This window comes from Portunus trituberculatus, chromosome 32 (assembly GCF_017591435.1).
Source record: "Portunus trituberculatus isolate SZX2019 chromosome 32, ASM1759143v1, whole genome shotgun sequence".
Lineage (NCBI taxonomy): Eukaryota > Metazoa > Arthropoda > Malacostraca > Decapoda > Portunidae > Portunus > Portunus trituberculatus.
This window is the reverse complement of record NC_059286.1, coordinates 469,410-492,500: the sequence shown is the minus strand read 5'-3', so window position 1 is coordinate 492,500 and position 23,091 is coordinate 469,410. Positions and strand designations below refer to the sequence as shown.

The 23,091-nt window shown below is 38.3% G+C and overlaps 3 protein-coding genes across 10 annotated transcripts in view; 1 reads left to right on the top strand and 2 right to left on the bottom strand.

Moving 5' to 3' along the window:
- LOC123512017 overlaps positions 1–4,144 on the bottom strand; it is a 5,304-nt gene extending 1,160 nt beyond the window's left edge. Inside the window, exons 1-2 of one of the 3 annotated variants that reach the window (XM_045268143.1) lie at positions 3,644–4,144; positions 3,140–3,498 (exon numbers count right to left, since the gene is read on the bottom strand). In XM_045268143.1, the coding sequence (XP_045124078.1) occupies positions 3,140–3,323 (184 nt within the window). In that variant the 5' untranslated portion in view covers positions 3,324–3,498; positions 3,644–4,144. The remainder of the gene's footprint in view (positions 1–3,139; positions 3,499–3,643) is intronic. The other 2 variants (XM_045268145.1, XM_045268142.1) reach the window with 2 other exon arrangements.
- Positions 4,145–4,836: 692 nt separating this feature from the next.
- The window catches only part of LOC123512047 (breast cancer metastasis-suppressor 1-like protein), a 139,930-nt gene continuing 121,675 nt past the window's right edge, over positions 4,837–23,091 (top strand). For 2 of the 6 annotated variants that reach the window (XM_045268205.1, XM_045268203.1), the window contains exon 1: positions 4,839–5,324. The gene's annotated coding sequence lies outside the window, so the exon portion shown is untranslated. Of the gene's footprint in view, positions 5,350–23,091 lie in introns of all 6 variants that reach the window. The other 4 variants (XM_045268207.1, XM_045268206.1, XM_045268208.1 and 1 more) reach the window with 3 other exon arrangements.
- Positions 14,046–20,044, bottom strand: LOC123511829 (tigger transposable element-derived protein 1-like). The gene is made up of 3 exons (XM_045267878.1): positions 19,862–20,044; positions 18,472–18,534; positions 14,046–14,888 (listed from the first exon to the last, which is right to left on the bottom strand). Exons 1-3 carry the CDS (start codon positions 20,042–20,044, stop codon positions 14,046–14,048), a joined length of 1,089 nt encoding a protein of 362 aa, XP_045123813.1.

The window sequence follows — 23,091 nt, the reverse complement described above, 5'->3', positions numbered from 1 at the left end:
CCAATAGTGCTGCAGAATCCTTAACTCCTTCAGTACCGTGAAGCGTTTGCAAATATATTTTGCTTACTATTAAATGAATTTATACAACTTCAGAAACTTAGGTGGGAGATTAAAATAGTGAGGAATGTGGCCATTAATCGTTTGACCTCCATAGATACTTCCTAACGCAAATGAAATCGTCTAATCATACCCAAAATCAAAGTAAAAATACGTCTCAGTAATGAAGGGGTTAAGATAAACTATCACCAAAGCCAGAAACACGTAAGAAAATTCTAGTAATTTGCCATAAACTGTATTTCAAACGTTGTTGTGTCTTATCTCAAGTATCTCAAGTAGGCTAATTTCAACAGGCTCGACTGTAAATCACATGGTTTTGTATTATGTTTTCTGACTTGCTTAAAAATTCCAAAGATTACTCTCGAAGATTACGGTAGTATATTTACATTTTTCTCCAATAGTGCTGCACAATCCTTAAGATAAACTATCATCAGAACCAGAAACACATAAGGAAACTCTAGTAATTTGCTATAAAACTAATTGAAAGTTATGGAAATGTGCCGCTGAAACGTATGAAAAAGAGTATAATTTCTTTTTCTATGAATCTTTTGATCTTATAATAAGCTAACAAAAAGGAAAACATGAAAGTTTTCTAAACTAATGGCACATGAAGTGAAAAGTAATTTTCAAATACTATATAGGGATAAGGAAATATCCAAACACCCAATGATGAAAAGAAACAGTTACTTGTGAAGTATTCTATATTATGCTTAATAAGATAATAATTTCAAATCATGTAGCAATGTCAAGAAACCGAACAAGACCGCCACAGGAAGCTTGATTTTTAAACTTGGGCATATAATCCACAGCCTTAAGGTGGGTTCACACGTGCCAATTTGCGACTGAAATTCCAAGTCGGTAGAGTGAGTTTCTGGTTGAATATCGGTGCTTAGCGACTGGATAAACCAGTCCCAAAACAAAACCAACTTGTTGGTCTTGTTCAGTCGATTTGCAACTTTATTTACGTTGTGACGTCACGGAGTAAGCTTTGAAAATGTGGTTTCCAGGTGTAGAGAAGACGTTCGAGTTGGTGAGGGAAAAGAACACATCTGGGATCCCAAAAATGTATTATACAGGAAAAAAAAAAAAAACCTTGCGCCAACCGTCGTTCAACCAAATAGCCGCCACTCTCCAAGAACTGTTTCCTTCAAATTGTTTCAATGCAAGGGGTTGTCAGGATTTAATTTGATCGCATAGTCTTCTTAAGATTAGTGTGTGATAAACACTACTTTCTTTCCTTCTATCTTAGCCAGGGACGTATCCACAGGGATTTTCTTTTCTTTTGACTCTTCCGGTACATCAAAGGAAGAGCACCCACAGCTTCAGCATCGTCACTGGAAGATTATCTTGGCGGGTAGCTGTTTGTTTACATTCACTTCCCGCCAAGGTGCCAACTAGTCGTTACTTTCCAGTCGCTATGTGTAACATTTTTCCGACTAGAAGGGCTCAGTCGATACTTCTAGCAACTTGTAATTTCAGTCGCAAATTGGTACGTGTGAACCCTCCTTTACGCTACTCTGCCAACAGAATTTCAAATATAATTCAGATTCACAATAAATTCCATTTACAATTACTTCATACTGCGTCACACAAATTCATGTTATTATTCATCACAGCTCTGTATAATTTTGAGTAAATGTCTTTTTATTTTTATTAGTTTTGTCGGTGTTCAAAGTCAGGGATATTACTCATTTCCTGAGAGAGAGAGAGAGAGAGAGAGAGAGAGAGAGAGAGAGAGAGAGAGAGAGAGAGAGAGAGAGCAGTAGTAGTAATAATAGTAGTAGTAATATTTCATTATCATTATAATTATTATTCTTATAATAATAAACTATTATTATTATCATTATTATTATTATTATATTATTATTACTATTATCATTATCATCATCATCATATTGATCATCATTGAAACGACAACATCGATATATTATTCAATCAAATTCCGATGCCAGTCCGCGAGAATATGAGAGGGATTGTAACACGTTCTTTCACCACAGAGCCAGAAGAAAGAACGTTTTGTATGAAGCAGTCAATAACTGTGTTACTTTTTATCTTATCTTTATTATTTTTTTTTTCACAGAACGACTTGGAAAATCTTATCGTTCTCTATTTGGGAGGATGTTTATTCAGTGCGTTATATGAATAGTTTGAGCAGTCCATCTTTTCCTGTTTGTCGTTCTTACTCCTTGGTAAAGCTGTTGTCGCTTCACGTCATTTTTCTGTTTCTTTACTCAGAACTGTGTGTGTGTAATTCACCTTGGTCGCCTGCTGGTCACCCAGCCATTCTTCCCCATTACGGAGCGAGCTCAGAGCTCATAGAACGATCTTCGGGTAGGACTGAGACCACAACACACTCCACACGCCGGGAAAGCGAGGCCACAACCCCTCGTGTTACAACCCGTACCTATTTACTGCTAGGTGAACAGGGGCCACACATTAAGAGGCTTGCCCATTTGCCTAGCCGCGCCGGGACTCGAACCCGGGCCTCTCGATTGTGAGTCGAGCGTGCTAACCACTACACTACGCGGTGTGTGTGTGTGTGTGTGTGTGTGTAATAAAATAAAGGTCACGTCTCGTTTGGTGTTTAAAGTTATCGGAAGCCTGACGTCTTTTTCCTGTTTTAACCCTTTCCTCAGTACTGGACCTGGCGTTGGTCTTCGTTTCTGTATATTATTGTCGGGTGTAATATAGGTACTCCATACTCATATAATAAGATTTAGTTTGTCGATAAATTGAACTTCATCTCCTTTTCTCACTACTGCTATATATATAGTCGTTGATCACCATATATCTATAATTTACTCGATGAATAAGTATACTCTTAATGCTATTCCAGTATTCTTGTTATTGATATCTATATACTTTTGCTGCATTTTTTTTTTTTTTACCACTGGGAAGTATAAGCTACGTATCTTTTCCTTCTACAATTCCACTACTTTCATCATTATCATTTAATAAGATGATATAAGCTGAAACATAAACAAACATTAGGAGACATGTGAATTGAACCGTACAACTGATTGTTTCCGATAAGCTATATGTACAAAATTGTAAAGGTAAAGACACGAATATGGAAGTTTACCTTCGTCGACTTTGTCATCCAGCTCATAATTTCGCTTCTTGCGTTGGTGCCAGACTGTGTTAATTTCTGTGGGTGGATGCTGGAGAGACAGATTTTCTGGCATTTTCCTACCACACTCAGAGACAGATTGAAGAGTGTTCAATTTGTTGGGAACATTACTAAAATTAGATATATCTGTTGTCATTCTACTTGGAAGGAAAGCGAGTTAAGAGCAATTTGTGTCTTGTAGTTTTCCAAAGATAGCAAGCTGTTTCATCCACTTTTCCGGAGCTCGATGATTGAGTTCTGACTGCTTTCGCACACTTCACGTAGATGTTGATATTAGAAAAAAAGAAAATCCTTCTTTAAGTCTGTTGTGCCTGAGGGAGGGAACGCTCAAGTAACACAATTATAATAGTGTACCGTAGTAGTAGTTTAGTTATAGCGATGACAGAACTGGTTGTTGGGGGTTATATCTTCACAAAAAAAACATTTCTCTGCGATGTATTAATGCATTAAATTTACCTCTGAGTCACTGCTGTAGTTATTGATTTTACAAAATAAAGATATGTGCATGAGTCTTCTTTTGTTGTGTAACTTGTTCTGTCTATTTCTTCCTATTGAATACGTCACTTTTTTTCAGTATTGTAATGTAGGATATACATCATCTATTACTACTACTATTATCCCTTTCCTTTCTTTCTTTTTCTCATTTCTTGTATGAATATACTTTTGTTCCACTCTTTCAGGAATGTACTTTTTCCACCTTTGGTGTGGCCGGTACTGATAGAAATCTGTAGATTTTTGTCACTTCTAAACTTTTCCTATTCTTGTTCTTTTTCGATTATTTCTCCCTTCACTTGATTCTTGGCACTATTATTGTTTTTCGTTTGCTATACGATAATGCAATTGCAAGAACTTCGACACGAAATGCTCTCCTTTACAAATGCATGTGATGTAGGTAAGTACTAATACAATTCACCACTAGAACGTCTTGCACATGACTGCGCAGTGTCGTCTGTACCAAGAAAACGTATAGACGTAAAGGTTGTCAGATGTTGCAATTTGGATAATAATGCGGCTTCTGAGAATGACGCAACGTCCTGCTGGGTAGTTTGACCGAGTATTTACCAGATGTTATTGTTCATGTGTTACCATCTTGTTGTTTTAACTTGCTTATGACGAATTATGCAACGTTTAATGACTACAATATGGAAAATTTCCATAATGTTTTTATTGTTTATTGCATTTGCTTACGTATTTACTATTTTTTTTTTATGTTCCATTTGTTATTGATGTCACTGTGATATCAAAACGCCTCACTGATGACTGAACGTTCTGAATAAGTGTACGGTACCTGGATGAAAATTATATTGCCGTGCGAAGCATGTACTGTGTTCCCACAACAACACATGTTTATTCCCCATTATTCTTCTAAAGCCAAGTTTCAATTTTGCAGAAAAAAACACATATATGAATAGAAAAAAAAAAAGAACATGTATCTTTATGTTCATGTTATATTGTTTGTGTTATGTATTGGTACTTGGTATGTACGTACATAGATAGTATTTATAATAGGGATCAAAGACAAATAATGTACATATATTTTCTATCAAAACTCTATCGAATCTACTTTTCTCGTTCCTCGTTAGTAATTTTCCATGCTTGAGCGCCGGTACAGTGACACCGTTGCAATGACGCCTTGAAAAATGACACCACCACCGCCACCATTATCACCATCAGCAGTAACGCTTGAACGTTTTCATAAGAACTGAATATTTTCGAGCGGTTGAGCTTGTTGTTTACAGCATTATGTTGTGACACTGACGTTGAACTAATGAACATGTGTTCTGCAGGCCCCTACTCTTGTGCTGGTGCCTCCTGGTGCAGCTCATTAAGCTAGAAAAGAATAATAATAAAAAAAGATCAAAAGTTCATGGTGAGGTGGTACAGGGAAAGAAGGAAAGAGTAAACAACTTTTTTTTTTTCGGAAAACTGTGTTCAACCTGAGGGGCTTGAATAGTTGCTTAGGGACACGCCTCACATGCTTTTAGACACTATAACGAAAAAGAAGACTTCGGAGGTCTTAAGAACCACGAGTCACAAAAACAAGATTCAGAAGTGGACTGGCATGGTGACTGCTGGACGTCCTACATCACAATAGAAGCAACAAGCGAGCGGCGCCCATTCTTCCGTATTTTTATTGGCAAGTAGCAGCATGAGCGTTTTTGGTAAATACTGAGAAAGGCGTCAGTCTGACAATTACTATGCATTTTGATGCTTAGAATATGAAATCAGCATTCCTGGCCGTTGGAAAAAGGAATTCCTAAATTTTGAAAAATCCTTGGATTTAAGGAATTTTTTTTCTTTAAGTAGAGATTTTCGTGTTCTATGCATATGAAACCATTGATGTATTGCAACTAAACCTAACCTAAGCTATCACCTAATTTAACGTAATGCATAGATTTTCATATTCTACACAAAGCTCATTTATTAGCATTAACACTAAATGAGCAATTTGTGAGGAAAGGTGTGTAGAAGAAAATTATCTTAGAAAATGGGTAAATTTACAGTCTTACACCATTAGAAAAATAGGTAAATTTGCTGTCTTACACCAGACTCATTTCAGGATGAAAATCTTTTTCTGGTAGGTTTTGACCTGTTTTGGTTAATATCTAGAATTGGTCCTTCTCATTAACACATTAAATGACTACTTCGTGTTTATGAACTTTCTTCAATTGCAAGGGTTTTATTAGCTGTAGTGATGCTTCTGAAAAATCAAAATTGTGTCAGAAACAGATTCCTGCGAATGGTTTTCCGCAATTTTCCTCCACTTCTTGTGGCTGTTTACATTAGTAGGTAGGGCATTGTGAGTCCTGTGGGATTTGTGGTGTCTACAAATCATGTGTTTCAGATGCCCAGTGAGAGCCTGTCATGCTGCTAGTCATTTAAATCATGGCAAAACTTATCACAGACATTTGTCTATAGGACGTCCAATGAGAGCCTGTCATGCTGGGAGTTACTTATATAGTATTGCATTTGTTTCTTTTGAGAGAGAGTGAAACACACCAACTTTTACCAATTTGGTAAGTTGATTTCACCATGGACTGTGATGTGAGTTCAGGGTTTTTTTTTCCTACTTGAATCATCACTACACTGGAAATGTTAGACACTTGTTTGACTTGTGTGTGTGTCATGGGTTGATTTTCCTTCCCAACATTGTGAGTAATACCAACATTTATTAAGGGCTGCTGCTACAGCAAGCATTGCTGTGTTATTGGGGAGCAGCATTGCCATCAATTTGCTACATTTGTGGCTGTATCCACTATATTTAGTAAAAAATCACATTTTTTCCTAAATCAATTTACATTGTAACCTTTACCCTCCTTTTCTCTGTTTAAGTTAAAATGAGGTTAAGTTAGGTTAGGTATATATTGGTTTGGTAAGTAACCAAGGGGGGGATGTCTATTTTAGCTTTCCCCACTCAAAAACCCTGTTTTCCCTTCCCAAGCTTGCTGATCTTGGAAACGGGATTGATATGGAGGACTTGTTCTAGATATTTACCCTTATTTTGAATGAATTTGCACTTTGTTTTGTTGCAAATCAACTGTTTTTTTTATATTTCCCCCTTGCCCCCATCCTCAAAAAGAAACACATCTATCCCCTCAAAAAGTACTGCATTGGGATAAAAAAAAAAATGCTTGATAGAAAGACCAAAATGTACTAGAAAATAGTTTTGTTATCACAAAGTACTACAAAAGTAGGCCTAAAATTTTTATGGTTACTGCTGTGGAGAGTACTTGCCACCACTGCTGCCCAAGCCAACCTATGGAAACTTTTTAACCAAAACTAACCGAACCCAAAAATTGACCTAACTTTTCCTAACCTACCTTAACCTACCCTACCTTACCTTACCCTACCCTACCCTACCCTACCATACCATACCATACCCTACCCTACTTAACTGGAGGTGACACACAGAACAAACTAACTTTATCTGATACAATTAAACTGATATAACCAAAGAAAAATAGCCTGACCTGACTAACAATGCTTAGAAATTCATATAAAGTTGTTGCTTTATTTCTCTTCATAAAGGTTGGCGATACAAAGGAAATAATTGAGGCGATATCTTGCCCATTCAGAATTCTTTCATTGACTGATCCAAATTGAGTTGCTTCTCTTCATAAACCGCTATCTCTGATTGGCTAGATTTATTATGTATTATTTTTATTGGTTAGTTGCTGCTTGCTCACATAAAAGAACCAGTCATCATGATTGACTTTACGTATGCACAACAAACGTGTGTGAACAAACATACCCAATGACATTCCTCAGTGCCTGGCAGGGGTTGCTTGTTTCCCCCAAAAAGTGATAAATCTTTAAAAATTGTTGTCATGTATGTATGGATTCAAATTACTGTATTTGATAGCATATATGACGCACCATTTCCCAAAATTTTGGCTAAAAAATTTGGCTTACCTACATCTAATATGTGAAGTCGAGACTTCTCTTAAGTTTATCTTCTCCTTGATGTTCACTAACATAGCTCACAATCAATATCTCTATTTACCCTAACTGCATGCATCATTGTTCTATTGCTGTTATTGTTATTATTACCAGTATGGAAAGTTTTCAGGATAACTATTTAGTGTAGATGGTAGATAAACCTACTAGGGGGAGGAAGGTTTTAGACATAGTACTAACAAATATTGAGCATTGTTTAAAGGAAGTTGAGGTAGGAGAGACTTTAGCAAACAGTGACCATCATATAATTAGATTTATCATTAATTCCAGTAGGGATAATATAGTGAATAAGACTAGGGTCCCAAACTATCAGAAAGGCAATTATGGTAGGTTACGTCAGTTATTAGGAGAGGTAAACTGGGAAGATAGTTTTGGAAATAAAACTGCACAGGAGATGTGGGATATTTTTAAGGTTGTAGTAAAGGGTATAGTGATGCAGTGTATCCCTTACAAAGATATAAGGCAGAGAAACAGGTGGACTCATGAGATAGGTAGCCAGATCAGAGAGAAGAAGAGGGCATACAGAGAGTTGCAGAAAAGTGGGGAAGATGTAGATTTGATTAGGTACAGACAGGTCAGAGATTATTTGAGTAAGGTTATAAAAAAAAGTAAAAGGCAGGCAGAGATAAAACTAGCTAGAGCTGGGAGTAAAGATCCCAAAAAATTATATAGTTATTACAAGGTCAGTGATAAAAGAAATAAGGATAGGATTGGACCATTCAGAAAAGATGGTGTAGTAGTGGATCAAAATGAAGACATAGTAGAATTATCGAATGAACAATTTTCTTCAGTATTTACTAGGGAAAGAATAGGAAATCCTATTACAAACAGTTTGACGAGTAGTTTAAGAGCTTTAGAAAATATTGATATAAAACCGGGAATTATTAGGAAATTTATTATTGAACTAGACGATAGGATGGAGTCCCTCCTGTTGTTCTCAAAAACTGTGCTTCCGAACTCGCTCACAGCCTGGTCAAACTCTTTCATCTGTGTCTCTCTACTTCTATTTATCCTTCTTGCTGGAAGTTTGCTCACATTCAACCTGTCCCTAAAAAAGGTGACCACTCCAATCCTTCTAACTACCGCCCTATAGCTTTGATTTCCTGCCTTTCTAAAGCCTTTGAGTCTATCCTTAATAGGAAGATAATGAGGCATCTATCAGCTCACAACCTTCTCTCTGATTGCCAGTATGGTTTCCGTAAAGGCAGATCTACTGGTGATCTTCTTACTTTCCTAACTGAATCTTGGTCATCCTCTTTAGGGACTTCGGTGAAACCTTTGCTGTCGGCCTTGACATATCGAAAGCCTTCGATAGAGTCTGGCACAAATCTTTAATTTCTAAACTACCCTCCTACGGATTCTATCCTTCTCTGTACCTTCATCTCCAGTTTCCTTTCCGATCGTTCTATTGCTGCTGTAGTAGACGGTCACTGTTCTTCCCTAAAACTATCAACAGTGGTGTTCCACAGGGTTCTGTCCTATCACCCACTCTCTTTCTATTATTCATCAATGATCTCCTAAATCTGACTCAATGCCCTATCCACTCCTATGCTGATGATACCACCTGCATTATTCAACAGCGTTCAACAGACGCCCAACCCAACAACAATTAAATGACTCAAGGCGAGATGCTATAGGACGCCTAACTTCTGATCTTTCACTTGTTTCTGATTGGGGCAGAGAAAACCTGGTTTTGTTCAATGCCTCAAAACTCAATTTCTACAACTATCTACTCGACATAACCTTCCAGACAACTATCCTCTCTTCTTCAATAACACTCAACTTCCCTCTCCTCTACATTAAACACACTCGGTCTATCCTTCACTAAAAATCTAAACTGGAAATTTCACATCTCTACTCTTGCTAAATCAGCTTCCAAGAAGTTAGGTGTCCTATGGCGTCTTCGTCCATTTTTCTCTCCTCCCAGCTGCTTGCTCTGTACAAGGGCCTTATCCGCCCGTGTATGGAGTATGGCTCTCATGTCTGGGGATCCACACACAGCTTTACTAAACAAGGTGGAATCTAAAGCTTTTCGTCTTATCAACTCTTCTCCTCTAACTGACTGTCTTGATTCTTTAAGTCACCGCCGCAATGTTGCATCTTTATCTGTCTTCTACCGCTGTTTTCATGCTGTCTGCTCTTCTGAACTTGCTAACTGCATGCCTTCCCCTCCTGCGGCCTCGCTGCACAAGACTCTCTACTTCTTCTCATCCCTATTCTGTCCATCTTCCTAATGCAAGAGTTAACCAGTATCTTCACTCCTTCATTCCCTACACTGGTAAACTCTGGAACTCTCTACCTGTGTCTGTATTTCCACCTGCCTATGACTTAAACTCTTTCAAAAGAGGAGTGTCAAGACACCTCTTACGTTAACTGGACCCTCCTTTTAGATTTTTCTGTTTTTTCTCTTTCTACTTTTCTTTTAACAGGGCCTGGCAACCAGCGGGATTTTTTTTTTTCCAACACTGTGTTTGCCCTTGGCCAGTGCCCTTGTAATGTAAAAAAAAAAAAAAAAAAAAGGAAAGCTAGTGGTCCTGATGAGCTACATGCCAGAGTACTTAGGGAGGGTGTAGACAGTATTTCTGAAGCACTTAAGTTAATGTTTGAAAGATCACTTAGGTTTGCTGAGATACCTCAGGACTGGAAGTTAGCTAATGTTACTCCAATATTTAAAAAAGGTAGGAAGGATGATGCGAATAATTATAGACCGATCAGTTTAACTAGTATAGTATGTAAGATACTAGAGAAAATCATTAAGGGTAGTATTTGGGAGCATTTAAATGAGAATAGATTAATTAGAGATACCCAACATGGCTTTAGATCAGGGAGGTCCTGTCTTACAAATTTGCTCGATATCTTAGAATATATTACCAAGGAGTTAGATGATGGAAATAGCATAGATGTTATATATCTAGATTTTAGCAAGGCGTTTGATAAGGTACTGCATAGGAGGCTAGTGTACAAATTGAGACTACATGGGATAGGGGGTAGGTTAGTTGATTGGATTAGTGAATGGCTTTCTGATAGGAAACAGAGAGTAGTATTAAATGGGGCAATGTCTGAGTGGAAGGAAGTGGTTAGTGGGTACCCCAAGGATCAGTGCTAGGACCTCTTCTTTTCTTGGTGTACATTAACGATTTAGATATAGGAATTAGTAGCAAAGTATCAAAGTTTGCAGATGATACTAAGATAGCATGTGCAGTACAGGGTGAAAAGGACAATTACAGAATACAACGAGACCTGGACAGGCTGATAGCATGGGCAGACAGGTGGCAGATGGAGTTTAATTCTAAAAGTGTCAGGTTATGCATTTAGGTAAAGACAACACAAACTTTAACTATGAGATGGAGGGATGTTGGCTAGAGGCAGTAGAGGAAGGAAAGGATTTAGGAGTAGTGATAGACAGGACTATGAAATTTTCAAAGCAATGTTTAGAAGCAAGAAATAGGGCAAATAGGATCCTGGGTTTTATAAATAGAAATGTTAGTTATAAAAGTAAGGAAGTGGTGCGTAGCTTATATAATTCCTATGTTAGGCCCCATTTAGAGTATTGCATACAGGCCTGGTCACCCCACTATAGGCAGGATATCAACATGTTAGAAGCAGTTCAGAGAAGAGCAACTAGGATGATACCAGCATTAAAGCGCCTGGAGTATAGAGATAGATTAAAGGAATTAAACATGTTTTCATTTGAGAGGAGATGTATAAGAGGATATGATAGAGTTATTTAAAATGTTCTCAGATACAAACTACATAGATGTGAGATCTTTCTTTACCTTAGAGGAGGGAAATAGGACTAGAAATCATGGCAGGAAGATTAGAAAGCAAGGCTGCAGGTTAGATATAAGAAAATATTTCTTTAGTCATAGGGTGGTAGACTTCTGGAATGCATTGCCAGAGACGGTTGTAAATAGCACTAGTTTGACAATGTTTAAAAACAGATTAGATAAGCACTTAAATTTATTAGATTTATAATTATGTATAGCGCTGCATGATAGTTTTTATAAGAAATTTACTATAGTTAAACAAGACATGATCCCCATGTATGGGGACCACAAATTGTAGAGGATTTCGCTGCAGGACTTAGCCCTGTTAATGGGCCAAATATTTAGAATTAGTATATAATGTATTGTGTACTTGTAAGTGTATCTTTAAGTACTGATGACGAGGTCGCTGTGTGACTGATACAGGATAACCTAGATGGGCCCTGGTGGCCCTTTGTTATCCTATTATTTATGTTATGTTATGTTATGTTATTATTACTTTAAAAACAAATTTTCATAGAAATAAAAGCAATCTAACATATGAGGCTGTGATGCTGATCAGAACCCAGACTCAATGCCATCTGGCAGTGAGGAGTAACAGAGAGTTTATGATCATAAAGTTGATAGTGAAAAAAAAAAGAAAATAGATGAAGTTGCTTGTGAAAAAAAAGGGAAAAATAAATAAACCAACATCAAAAGAGAAAACATCAGGGAGCTGTTGCAAAGACTGTCCCTTGACTCTATGTCCTATTCTATCTGATCATAACTAAACACATCAACACCCTCACTGTTATGGCAGCAGGAGGAAAATTATCAACCTACACAATCTTTTTTTTTCATAGCCTATAGAGCCTGTAGGTATACTTAAAGAGTATGGGAAGCGCTGTTCAGCTTTCACCTATTAGCGGCGCAGGCAACTTTATTTACAGTGGTACCCATTTGTGGGTCCATATCACCACCCAAGCTCATCTTTGGTGTAAGGCAATTACACCATATATGACCTGGGTCTCATGGTGACATGTACAGGTAACTCTTGATTTATGTGATAGATGTGTTCCAAGAGGCATCGCGTATATGAAAATTTGCATACAACAAGCTTGTAATTCTCATAAGAAACAATAGATAATAGGGGAGATGTGGGATGTGGTAAAAAAAATTTGTACAAAATACTCTATTTATTTGGCTAAGTTCAGATGTTTTTATTATTTACCATTCTAAATACTAGAAGTGTATTTAAAGTAAAGGAAAAAGCAAGAAATAATAAGAGAAAACAAAAAATTAATAAGAGAAAACAAAACAAAGAGTACATAAACACAACACTCACTGTGTCACTGCCTTCACCACTCACACCACGGTCGATCACCATCTTCCTCTGAGCTTTTCCACTTTATCAAAAATCCACTTATGAAAAATAACCCCACAGTATAAAAGTAAACACTAGTAAAAAAATAAACACAGGACGCCAATGTTTTCACCCCTCACAAGCACTTGCCGTTGCTGTTCACTCTGGCGCAGTTTGAAATTGCGTCTGGCGCTCAGTTTGAAAATGCAGTTGGGCCAAATCGTGTATAAGCAAACTGATCGTGCAAATTTAATTAATTATAATATTTTTCGGTAGCGTATTAACAAAAACGCGTAAATCAAACACACGTAAATCAAGAGTTACCTGCAGATAATTTTAAACCACTTGACAAATGACGAAGTTTCAAGACGGTACATGGTAGGATTTTAACATACACATGGACATCTGCTTGATCCTATGCTCACTACCTTATCCACTACACCACTGCTTCCCTACAAACTACAAGTGGTAAATTATGCCAAGGAGCATAGTAATAGAGCAGCAGCAAGGGCTTTTAGGCTATGGGCCATGGTGTAACAAATACAGCCAAGAGCATAGTGTTAGCAACTCTGCTTGATGTAAACAAACTAACTGCTGGGACACCATGTCCACCTGGCGCCTTCCACCATAAAGTATTTTCAGAGTTATTTTTGTGATTTTGTTGATTTCTGACCGTTTTTGCAATTCACGTTACTTGATTTTATGCTCCCCCACTCAAAAACCTGATTTCCCATTGATCCCCCAAGATCAGTGAGAATGAAAACTAGGCCTAAGTTGGAGTTTAGAAAAATAATCATAACTTGAAAAATATTCATTTAATAACAGAAATGACGCTTGCCATGAATCATTTCACTACATTTCTCACCAGAAAAACATAAACCACATACCAGATTCCATGGTTGGGTGAAACTGCAAATTGACCATGTTTTCAGCTTGCACAATGTGCTGCTAGATTACTTTCAACAGTATGTGCTTAAATACACTAAAAACTTTTTTTCCTGAATTTGACCTGATGAAATGGGGGTGTGTCTTATATGCCATGTATTACCGAAAAAAAACAAAAACAAATTGAACAACAAGAATACCGTTTTACTTACTTTTCTTAATGTTAATCTTCTGTATAGGTCCTCTCTGAGGCCCTTCCTTTGTCCCTCCTGAGGCTAAGGGTAAGCAGGGTCCTCACCTGCCTTACTCGGTAGGAGGGCTCATGGGAGAATGATCAGCTGATGTGGCAGATGAAGTGGGTGACGCATCGGCTGAGTGTGAAGCAGGTGAATCATATCCTTCAAACTGGTCACTTGAAGTTGATGGTCCAGTGGTTGAAATGTATGGTGTAGCTACAGGTTTGAAAAGAGCTGAGATTGTGGACTTTCACCTTTTTACGTTTCTCGTCATATAATTCTCTGTAGATTTTCATCGCCTGTTCCATTTGATTAACCACATTGTTACTTCTTTTGTGGTTAGGGTCATGTTCTTGCAGCAATTCCATTGCAGAGTCATTAAAACTGAAAGTGTTTTGCAGAGGCTTGATGTCTAATCCACAAACTGGTTCTGGTTCATTTTCTTCTTCCTCTTCCTTCTCAGCAGCTGCTCTCTCCAACTCTAAAAGTGCTTCATTGCTCAGAGGCTCTGCATGACTCTGCAACAAGCTGTCCACTTCAGTAAAGTCCACTTCCTGGGATAGCTTGACAATATCCTTTTTCACTTCAGTTATGGAATCCGGGAAACCATTAAAGTTGTTACAACACTCTGTCCACAATTTTTCCGAGGCAGCATTCATTGTAGAGCTTTTCACCTCCTCCCAAGAGGTTCTAATGTTGTCAATGGCTTGTTTGATGTATGATTTCCACCATTCCATGAGAGTGGGCTTATCAGGTCCATCCGTGCCTTTAATCAGCTGCTTCATTGTGTGGTGTTGGTAATAAGCCTTAAAGGTTTTAATTACAGTTTGATCCATTGGTTGGATCAATGAAATAGTGTTGGGAGGAAGGAACATCACTTCAATGTTCTCAGTCCAATCTTCCATACACTTTGGATGACTGGAAGTGTTGTCTAGGATAAGAAGAAACTGATTTGCTATATTATTTGCAGAGGTGTATTCCGTTAGTTTAGGTGCCAAGTACGAGCTGAAGTAGTTCTGGTGTATGGGTGTAGTAAACCAAGTCTTCTTGTTTGACCTCCACACGACAGGCAAATAATCTTTGATTAGTCACTTCAGTGCTCTTGGAGTTTCTGAATGGTACACCAATAGTGGCTTCAGCTTAGGTCGCCTTCAGCATTTCCTCCCTTTTTTTTTTTTTTTTTTACATTACAAGGGCACTGGCCAAGGGCAAACAAAGTGTTGGAAAAAAAAAATCCCGCTGGTTGCCAGGCCCTGTTAAGAGGAAAGTAGAAAGAGAAAAAACAAAAAAATCTAAAAGGAGGGTCCAGTTAACGTAAGAGGTGTCTTGACACTCCTCTTTTGAAAGAGTTTAAGTCATAGGCAGGTGGAAATACAGACACAGGTAGAGAGTTCCAGAGTTTACCAGTGTAGGGAATGAAGGAGTGAAGATACTGGTTAACTCTTGCATTAGGAAGATGGACAGAATAGGGATGAGAAGAAGTAGAGAGTCTTGTGCAGCGAGGCCGCAGGAGGGGAAGGCATGCAGTTAGCAAGTTCAGAAGAGCAGACAGCATGAAAACAGCGGTAGAAGACAGATAAAGATGCAACATTGCGGCGGTGACTTAAAGAATCAAGACAGTCAGTTAGAGGAGAAGAGTTGATAAGACGAAAAGCTTTAGATTCCACCTTGTTTAGTAAAGCTGTGTGTGGATCCCCCAGACATGAGAGCCATACTCCATACACGGGCGGATAAGGCCCTTGTACAGAGCAAGCAGCTGGGAGGGAGAGAAAATGGACGAAGACGCCATAGGACACCTAACTTCTTGGAAGCTGATTTAGCAAGAGTAGAGATGTGAAATTTCCAGTTTAGATTTTTAGTGAAGGATAGACCGAGTGTGTTTAATGTAGAGGAGAGGGAAGTTGAGTGTTATTGAAGAAGAGAGGATAGTTGTCTGGAAGGTTATGTCGAGTAGATAGTTGTAGAAATTGAGTTTTTGAGGCATTGAACAAAACCAGGTTTTCTCTGCCCCAATCAGAAACAAGTGAAAGATCAGAAGTTAGGCGTCCTATAGCATCTCGCCTTGAGTCATTTAATTGTTGTTGGGTTGGGCGTCTGTTGAACGCTGTTGAATAATGCAGGGTGGTATCATCAGCATAGGAGTGGATAGGGCATTGAGTCAGATTTAGGAGATCATTGATGAATAATAGAAAGAGAGTGGGTGATAGGACAGAACCCTGTGGAACACCACTGTTGATAGTTTTAGGGAAGAACAGTGACCGTCTACTACAGCAGCAATAGAACGATCGGAAAGGAAACTGGAGATGAAGGTACAGAGAGAAGGATAGAATCCGTAGGAGGGTAGTTTAGAAATTAAAGATTTGTGCCAGACTCTATCGAAGGCTTTCGATATGTCAAGGCCGACAGCAAAGGTTTCACCGAAGTCCCTAAAAGAGGATGACCAAGATTCAGTTAGGAAAGTAAGAAGATCACCAGTAGATCTGCCTTTACGGAAACCATACTGGCAATCAGAGAGAAGGTTGTGAGCTGATAGATGCCTCATTATCTTCCTATTAAGGATAGACTCAAAGGCTTTAGAAAGGCAGGAAATCAAAGCTATAGGGCGGTAGTTAGAAGGATTGGAGTGGTCACCTTTTTAGGGACAGGTTGAATGTGAGCAAACTTCCAGCAAGAAGGATAAATAGAAGTAGAGAGACACAGATGAAAGAGTTTGACCAGGCAGTGAGCGAGTTCGGAAGCACAGTTTTGAGAACAACAGGAGGGACTCCATCCGGACCGTAAGCCTTCCGAGAATCAAGGCCAGAGAGGGCCAGGAAAACGTCTTTATAAAGAATTTTAATTTTAGGGATGAAGTAGTCAGAGGGTGGAGGAGTAGGAGGAATATGCCCAGAATCATCCAAAGTTGAGTTGGTAGCAAAGGTTTGAGCGAAGAGTTCAGCTTTAGAAAAGAAGAGACAGCTGTAGAGCCATCTGGATGAAGTAAAGGAGGAAAGACGAAGAAGTAAAGTTGTTAGAGATATTATTGGCTAGATGCCAGAAATCTCGAGAGGAGTTAGAATTGGAAAGACTTTGACATTTTCTATTGATGAAAGAGTTTTTAGTAAGTTGGAGAATAGATTTGGCATGATTACGGGCAGAAATATATAGGGCATGAGTTTCAGCAGTTGGATGGCTACGGAACCGTTTGTGAGCCGCCTCTCTATCATTGACAGCACGAGAACAAGCAGAGTTAAACCAAGGCTTTTTAGCTTTAGGGTTAGAGAAAGTATGAGGAATGTATAGCTCCATGCCAGAGATAATCACCTCTGTTATGCGCTCGGCACAAAGAGAAGGATCTCTGACATGAAAACAATAATCATCCCAAGGAAATCAGAATAGTACTGCCTTAGTTCCTCCCACTTAGCAGAGTTAAAATGCCAGAAGCACCTCCGCTTAGGCGGGTCCTGAGGCTGCACTGGAGTGATAGAACTGGTAACGGAAATTAGATTGTGGTCGGAGGAGCCCAACGGAGAGGAAAGTTTAACAGAGTAAGCAGAAGGGTTGGAGGTTAGGAAAAGATCAAGAATGTTGGGCGTGTCTCCAAGGCGGTCAGGAATACGGGTAGGGAACTTCACTAGCTGCTCTAGGTCATGAAGGATAGCAAAGTTGAAGGTTTGTTCACCAGGTTGGTCAGTGAAAGAAGATGAAAGCCAAAGCTGGTGGTGAACATTGAAATCCCTAAAATGGAGATCTCAGCAAAAGGAAAGTGAGATAAGATGTGCTCCACCTTGGAAGTCAAATAGTCAAAGAATTTTACATAGTCAGAGGAATTAGGTGAGAGGTATACAGCACAGATGAATTTAGTTAGAGAGTGACATTGAAGTCTTAGCCAGATGGTAGAAAATTCTGAAGATTCAAGATTGTGGGCACGAGAGCAAGTGGTGTCGTTACGCACGTATGCGCAACATCCAGCTTTGGATTGAAAATGAGGATAGAGCAAGTAGGAGGGAACAGAAAAGGGCTGCTGTCAGTAGTCACAGACAACTGTGTTTCGTTAGGAAGAGAAGATGAGGTTTAGTAGAGGAGAGGTGGTGTTCCACAGATTGAAAATTAGAACGAAGGCCACGAATGTTGCAGAAATTGATAGTGAAAGTATTAGATGAAGTGTCAAGACACCCAAGGTCGACAGCAGAGGGCAGTCCGACCTGGGGACATTTATGGTCCCTCCCAGAGGGGGACTCCGAGGCAGGGCGTGGTGAAGCCATTATTAAATTTTGATTTGAAGAGAGTGTAAAAGTGTAAGGTGTTGTAGTGTAGTGTAGGAAGTAGTAGAAGTTGTCTTTAGAGGGCAGGCTGCAGCTGCTCAATTGTATAAATGAGACCACAAAGGGAACCGGGAAGAGAGGACACGGGGAATCACTCAGTCTGCAGCACTGCCTACATCCCCGTAAGTACCTCTCCTGGAGTATTCCTTGGCAGCTTTAAATCCTTTGGCATGTTTTTTTTCTTTACTGATGTACATCTCGGAGGCCATTTTCTTCCAGTAGAGGCCTGTTTCATCATAATTAGTCATTTGCTTTGCACTGTAACCCTCCTCGGCAATTAATTTAGTTAACTCACAGCTTCATGGTCAGCACTGGCAGCTTCACCTGACACCTTCACATTATGTATGTTGGACTGATGCTGAAACAATCAAACCAGCCTTTGCTGGCCTTAAACTGCACATCCTTCACACCCATCTCAACCTTTAAAGTTTCAATAATAGACAGGGCCTTTTCGGAAATGAGGCTGAACGAGAGTGGGGCATGCTGGTGTGTTTGGCTGTATATCCAAATTTTAAGCAAACTCTCCATCCGATCCATAATGGGTTCCTGATGGTTTGTGAGTAATTTCACCTACAGGCTTGAAGTATTAGCTGCTGCTTCCTTAACCCTTAAAGTACGGGGAGTTGATTTACTTTTCGTCTGTTACAGCAGGGAAAAATTACATCTCTCAAAAATGCTAAAACAATTTTTTCCTTATAAAAGCATATTTCTTTGTGTTATTCTGAGTATAACGATGTAGTTTTCAACATGTTATGACCTCTGAGAGCAAAGTTATTGCATATAAAAAAATTCTGCTCAAACCCATGGCAGAACCCACCGCTAAGAAATACCCCCCTAAGCTCTGATAACACAGCGCTCTCTCTCTCTCTCTCTCTCTCTCTCTCTCTCTCTCTCTCTCTCTCTCTCTCTCTCTCTCTCTCTCTCTCTCTCTCTCCTTTCGGGCATTTGAATTTGATGTAAAAGTAGGAACTTTTGCACTTTCATGTCAAGAAAATGAGAACTCAGATATATGAAATGATGTGCAAAACAGGAAAAGAAAAAAAGAAACCACATATTACAAGTATTGTGGATTTCTATAAAAATTGGAATCTGGCAACTCTTATTACCAATGGGATTTATGTGACTTGGCTGACAAGCACAGTCTTGTAGAGGCAACCAGGGATGACACACACCAGCGCATTGCTCGTGGGGAGTATGTGAGGAGGTTTATGAATGTCGCTGTGAGGGTTCGTCTCTGTCTCCCAGATCACTATCAGAATCACTACTGGAGTCTTCACTTTCTTCTGTCTCAATAAAAAAATCACTGAAGTCTTCACTTTCTTCTGTCTCAATAAAAAAATCACTGTCTTCATTTTCATCACTGTCCTCAATGTCACTACCGAGTAACACTGACATAACATCACTCGGAGTACCGTTTCCTCCCTCCGGGTCACGGGAGTTGCCAGATGTCGCCTCGAAATGGGAAAAGATGACTTATTGTGAGGGAACATATGTCTCAAGGCTCAAGGAAGCGAGCGAGAAAAGATGCCAGATACCTCCACTTGCCCCAGGACCAATAGTAAGGGGGAGAAATTAAAACGTTTAGCGTAGAAAAATCATGATTCCTGGAACGATCCCTGCCTCTCCGCACGCGATGCTACAATTGTCCCGAAACGATCACCGAACGTTAAGGGTTAGATACTTACAGCATTCTTGAAAACAGTAACAGTTGACTGAGGTAAATTAAGGGAACAGCTAATGGCTGACAAACATTCTCCTAGCTCCTTCCTTTTGACTATATCAAGCTTCATTTCCAACATTAAACTTTTCCTGGTTTGTTTAACCTTAACCACTTCTTCACCATGATCTAAATTATGTTTCTGTGACATTTTGGACAGGGATTGGTATTAAATGTGGAGAATAATGTAAGTATATCACCAAGCACGAGGTTTCACTGTGTTTGTAGTGGTGGCGCAAAAGTGACTAGTTCGTAGTTGGCTACAGTGCACAGCAACAAGTTTGGCTGGAATTTTGAATATCGTAACTGTGAATTTTTTATTGTAAATAAAAAAATTGGTAGTAATTGTAAACTATCTTATCTGCGAATTTATCGTAAACCAAACTATCGTAAAACAAGGACTTACTGTACTGAGAAGTCTACTTTCCAGTGGTGCACTCTGTTTTCATATCAGTGAGACTGACTACTTTCTCTAGTAAAAACATGCTTTCATCTGAGTGTGGGGTTAGGTTAGGTTAAGGTGAATTATTTTGTTAATATCATAATTGTGTAAATTATAATATGTAAATAAATAGACTATTTTGTTGATCCCAGGAATATAGACAAACTTAGTTGTAAACTTATTTTACCGTCCTCTGTAAAATAGACCATCAGGCTATTGTACCAGTGAATATTCTAGTATTATGAAGGCAAGTAATGTTGAAATAGCTACACACCTACAACAATCTACAATTCAAGAGTCCTGTGTAGTTCCAGAACTTGCTTATTTGAAACAGAATAATGTCATCCTGCCTTAAAAAAAAAAAAAAAAAAAAAAAAAAGATAGACCCAAAGGGTTAAATATATAATGTTTATTGGGGAAAATTTTACTTACTAATCTCTCAGTTGTGGACGAAACTATTTTCTTGTGGTAGTTTTCAACTTATTTTGAATTTATCTGTTATTTTTGCTGCAAATCAATACTTTTTTAGTTTTTGCTCCTTATCTTCTCCAAAAGTACTGTCTTGTGATAGAAATAAAAAAAGATTAATACTAAACAGACCAAAGTCTACCTGAAGAAAATCTGTAGTTTCAGCATCACAGAGTACCACAGCAGTAACAGTTGCAGTGTTCTTTTGGAGAGTACTTCCCACCACTAGCTACACACCACTTGTTGGGCCAACCCGTTCAAACTTATTTAATTTAATTTAAGGGGTGTGCTGAAGTAATCTAACACGGGTCATATTTCCCATATGGTAAGCCCAATTGGCTTGAAACTTTAGTATGTTTGTGGGTGTACATGTAGGTCATTCTATAAATTTAATTAAATTTGGGTGAATGGTATTGGAGATACAAAAAATGCAATTTTTTCATTTCTTATTTTCTCAAAATTAGTTTTTCAGTTAATTGCTTTAAAGAAAATTACCATAGAGACTTTGTACATATGTGCAACTTTTGTTGGAAATGTTTTTTTCTATTTTTTTCGAAGGAATTTTTTTCTCAAAAACTTTTTTTTCTATTTCTTGTATCTCATTTTCTATTGACATTATAAAAAATCTATTTCCAACAAAAAATTGCATTTGAGTTATTTAAAATGATACAAAAAAAAGTGGATCTGAGTTTATACCAATTTAGAGAAATCTTTTGAAGTGTAAAAAGCCTACTTTTGAGATTTTCACTCCTAAAGATTTTTTCTCATTTCGTCCTTCTTTTGATATTTGTATTCATCTGATTGACATGAAATTTTTACACATGATTGTGTATACAATGGTGACTTCCTTGAGCATGATGGGATGATATTGCATCAGATCCCCAGTTCTCTAGAAAATATTATTCACTTGTAAGTCAGGGTGTCGCGAGGCACCATCAGCAGTGTCACGCCAGCTTGCTATATTGTGACTAGTCTGGACATCTCTGAGTCTTGATTAATGTGTTGAGGTGAGACAGGGATGCTGTGAAGTTATTTATTACTTGTCTGGTTCAACTTCGTACCTCTGTGTCAAAATAATCTCTTTAAGTAATGTAGTTAACCTTTATTTTTTTAATTGTATAATTATAATAGGCTAGTTGTAATGGTAAACTAGTCATGAAACAAATGTTTAGACAGCTTACAACAAGACAAAGCCAGACAAAGGTAGTGTGTTGGTGGGGGGTGAGGTAGTCTGGTGTCAGGGGAAGACATGGCCCAGAGTGGCTGATGTGATGCACAGTAGTGAAGCACAGTAGTAAAGATCACATATGCAGATTATTAGAGCTATAAGTGACAGGTGAGTTTATTTCTCGTCTTGGCTTCTTTATTATTTTTTTGTGAAGTTTGTTTCTAAATCTCGTCAATTCATGCCTGTAAGGAAAATAGTTATCCAGATTGGTGCCTGCACCATTTAGTTTGCAAAAACGAGTGTTAAATGTGTGTGTGTGTGTGTGTGTGTGTGTGTGTGTGTGTGTGTATATATATATATATATATATATATATATATATATATATATATATATATATATATATATATATATATATATATATATATATATATATATATATATATATATATATATATATATATATATATATATATATATATATATATATATATATATATATATATATATATATATATATATATATATATATATATATATATATATATATATATATAGGTAACTCGATTCGCGTTTTGATTTACGCATTTTTGTTATGACGCGACCTAAAAAATATTATAATTAATTTAATTTGCGCGATCGGTTTGTTTATATGCGATTTGGCCCAACCGCATTTTCAAAATGAGCGCCAGAGGTAATTTCAAACTGGGCGCCAGAGAGTTCCGCAGCTGGCCGATAGGTGGGAGCTCTGGAGCTGGATCCAAGAAGCAGGTTGTTGTCTATGTTGGTACAGACAACCTCCATAGCAACCTCCTGCTCACATACCAACCTTCGTAAAATAGCATCCACAAAGATTCGTTGCTGTTGGTGGGTGGAGGTTGGTAGCCTGCCTAAAAGTGCTCATTGGTTGCCGGGAGCTGGATCCAAGAAACTTAACAACGTCAGAGCAACCTCCTGCCGCTAAATGGCATCCATGAACGCCTGTAGGGATGGTAACGAGGTTGCTATGAGGTTGCTCTCAGGTTGCTGGTAACACCACCTCTCCAGGTGGTGTTACTTTCTTATATATACATTCATGTTCACAAAACAACATTTCTATTAGCTTTTTAAAAACCTTGCCAC

Bases quoted from the DNA above. Each gene is read 5' to 3' on its own strand.
- LOC123511829 (XM_045267878.1), bottom strand. From the start codon at position 20,044: ATGTCACAGAAACATAATTTAGATCATGGTGAAGAAGTGGTTAAGGTT. The intron at 18,535-19,861 runs GTAAGTATCTAA...TGATTGTTTCAG, and splicing joins TTACTGTTTTCAAGAATGCT to CATCAGTCCAACATACATAA. The intron at 14,889-18,471 runs GTGAGTTAACTA...CCCATACACCAG, and splicing joins CCAGTGCTGACCATGAAGCT to AACTACTTCAGCTCGTACTT.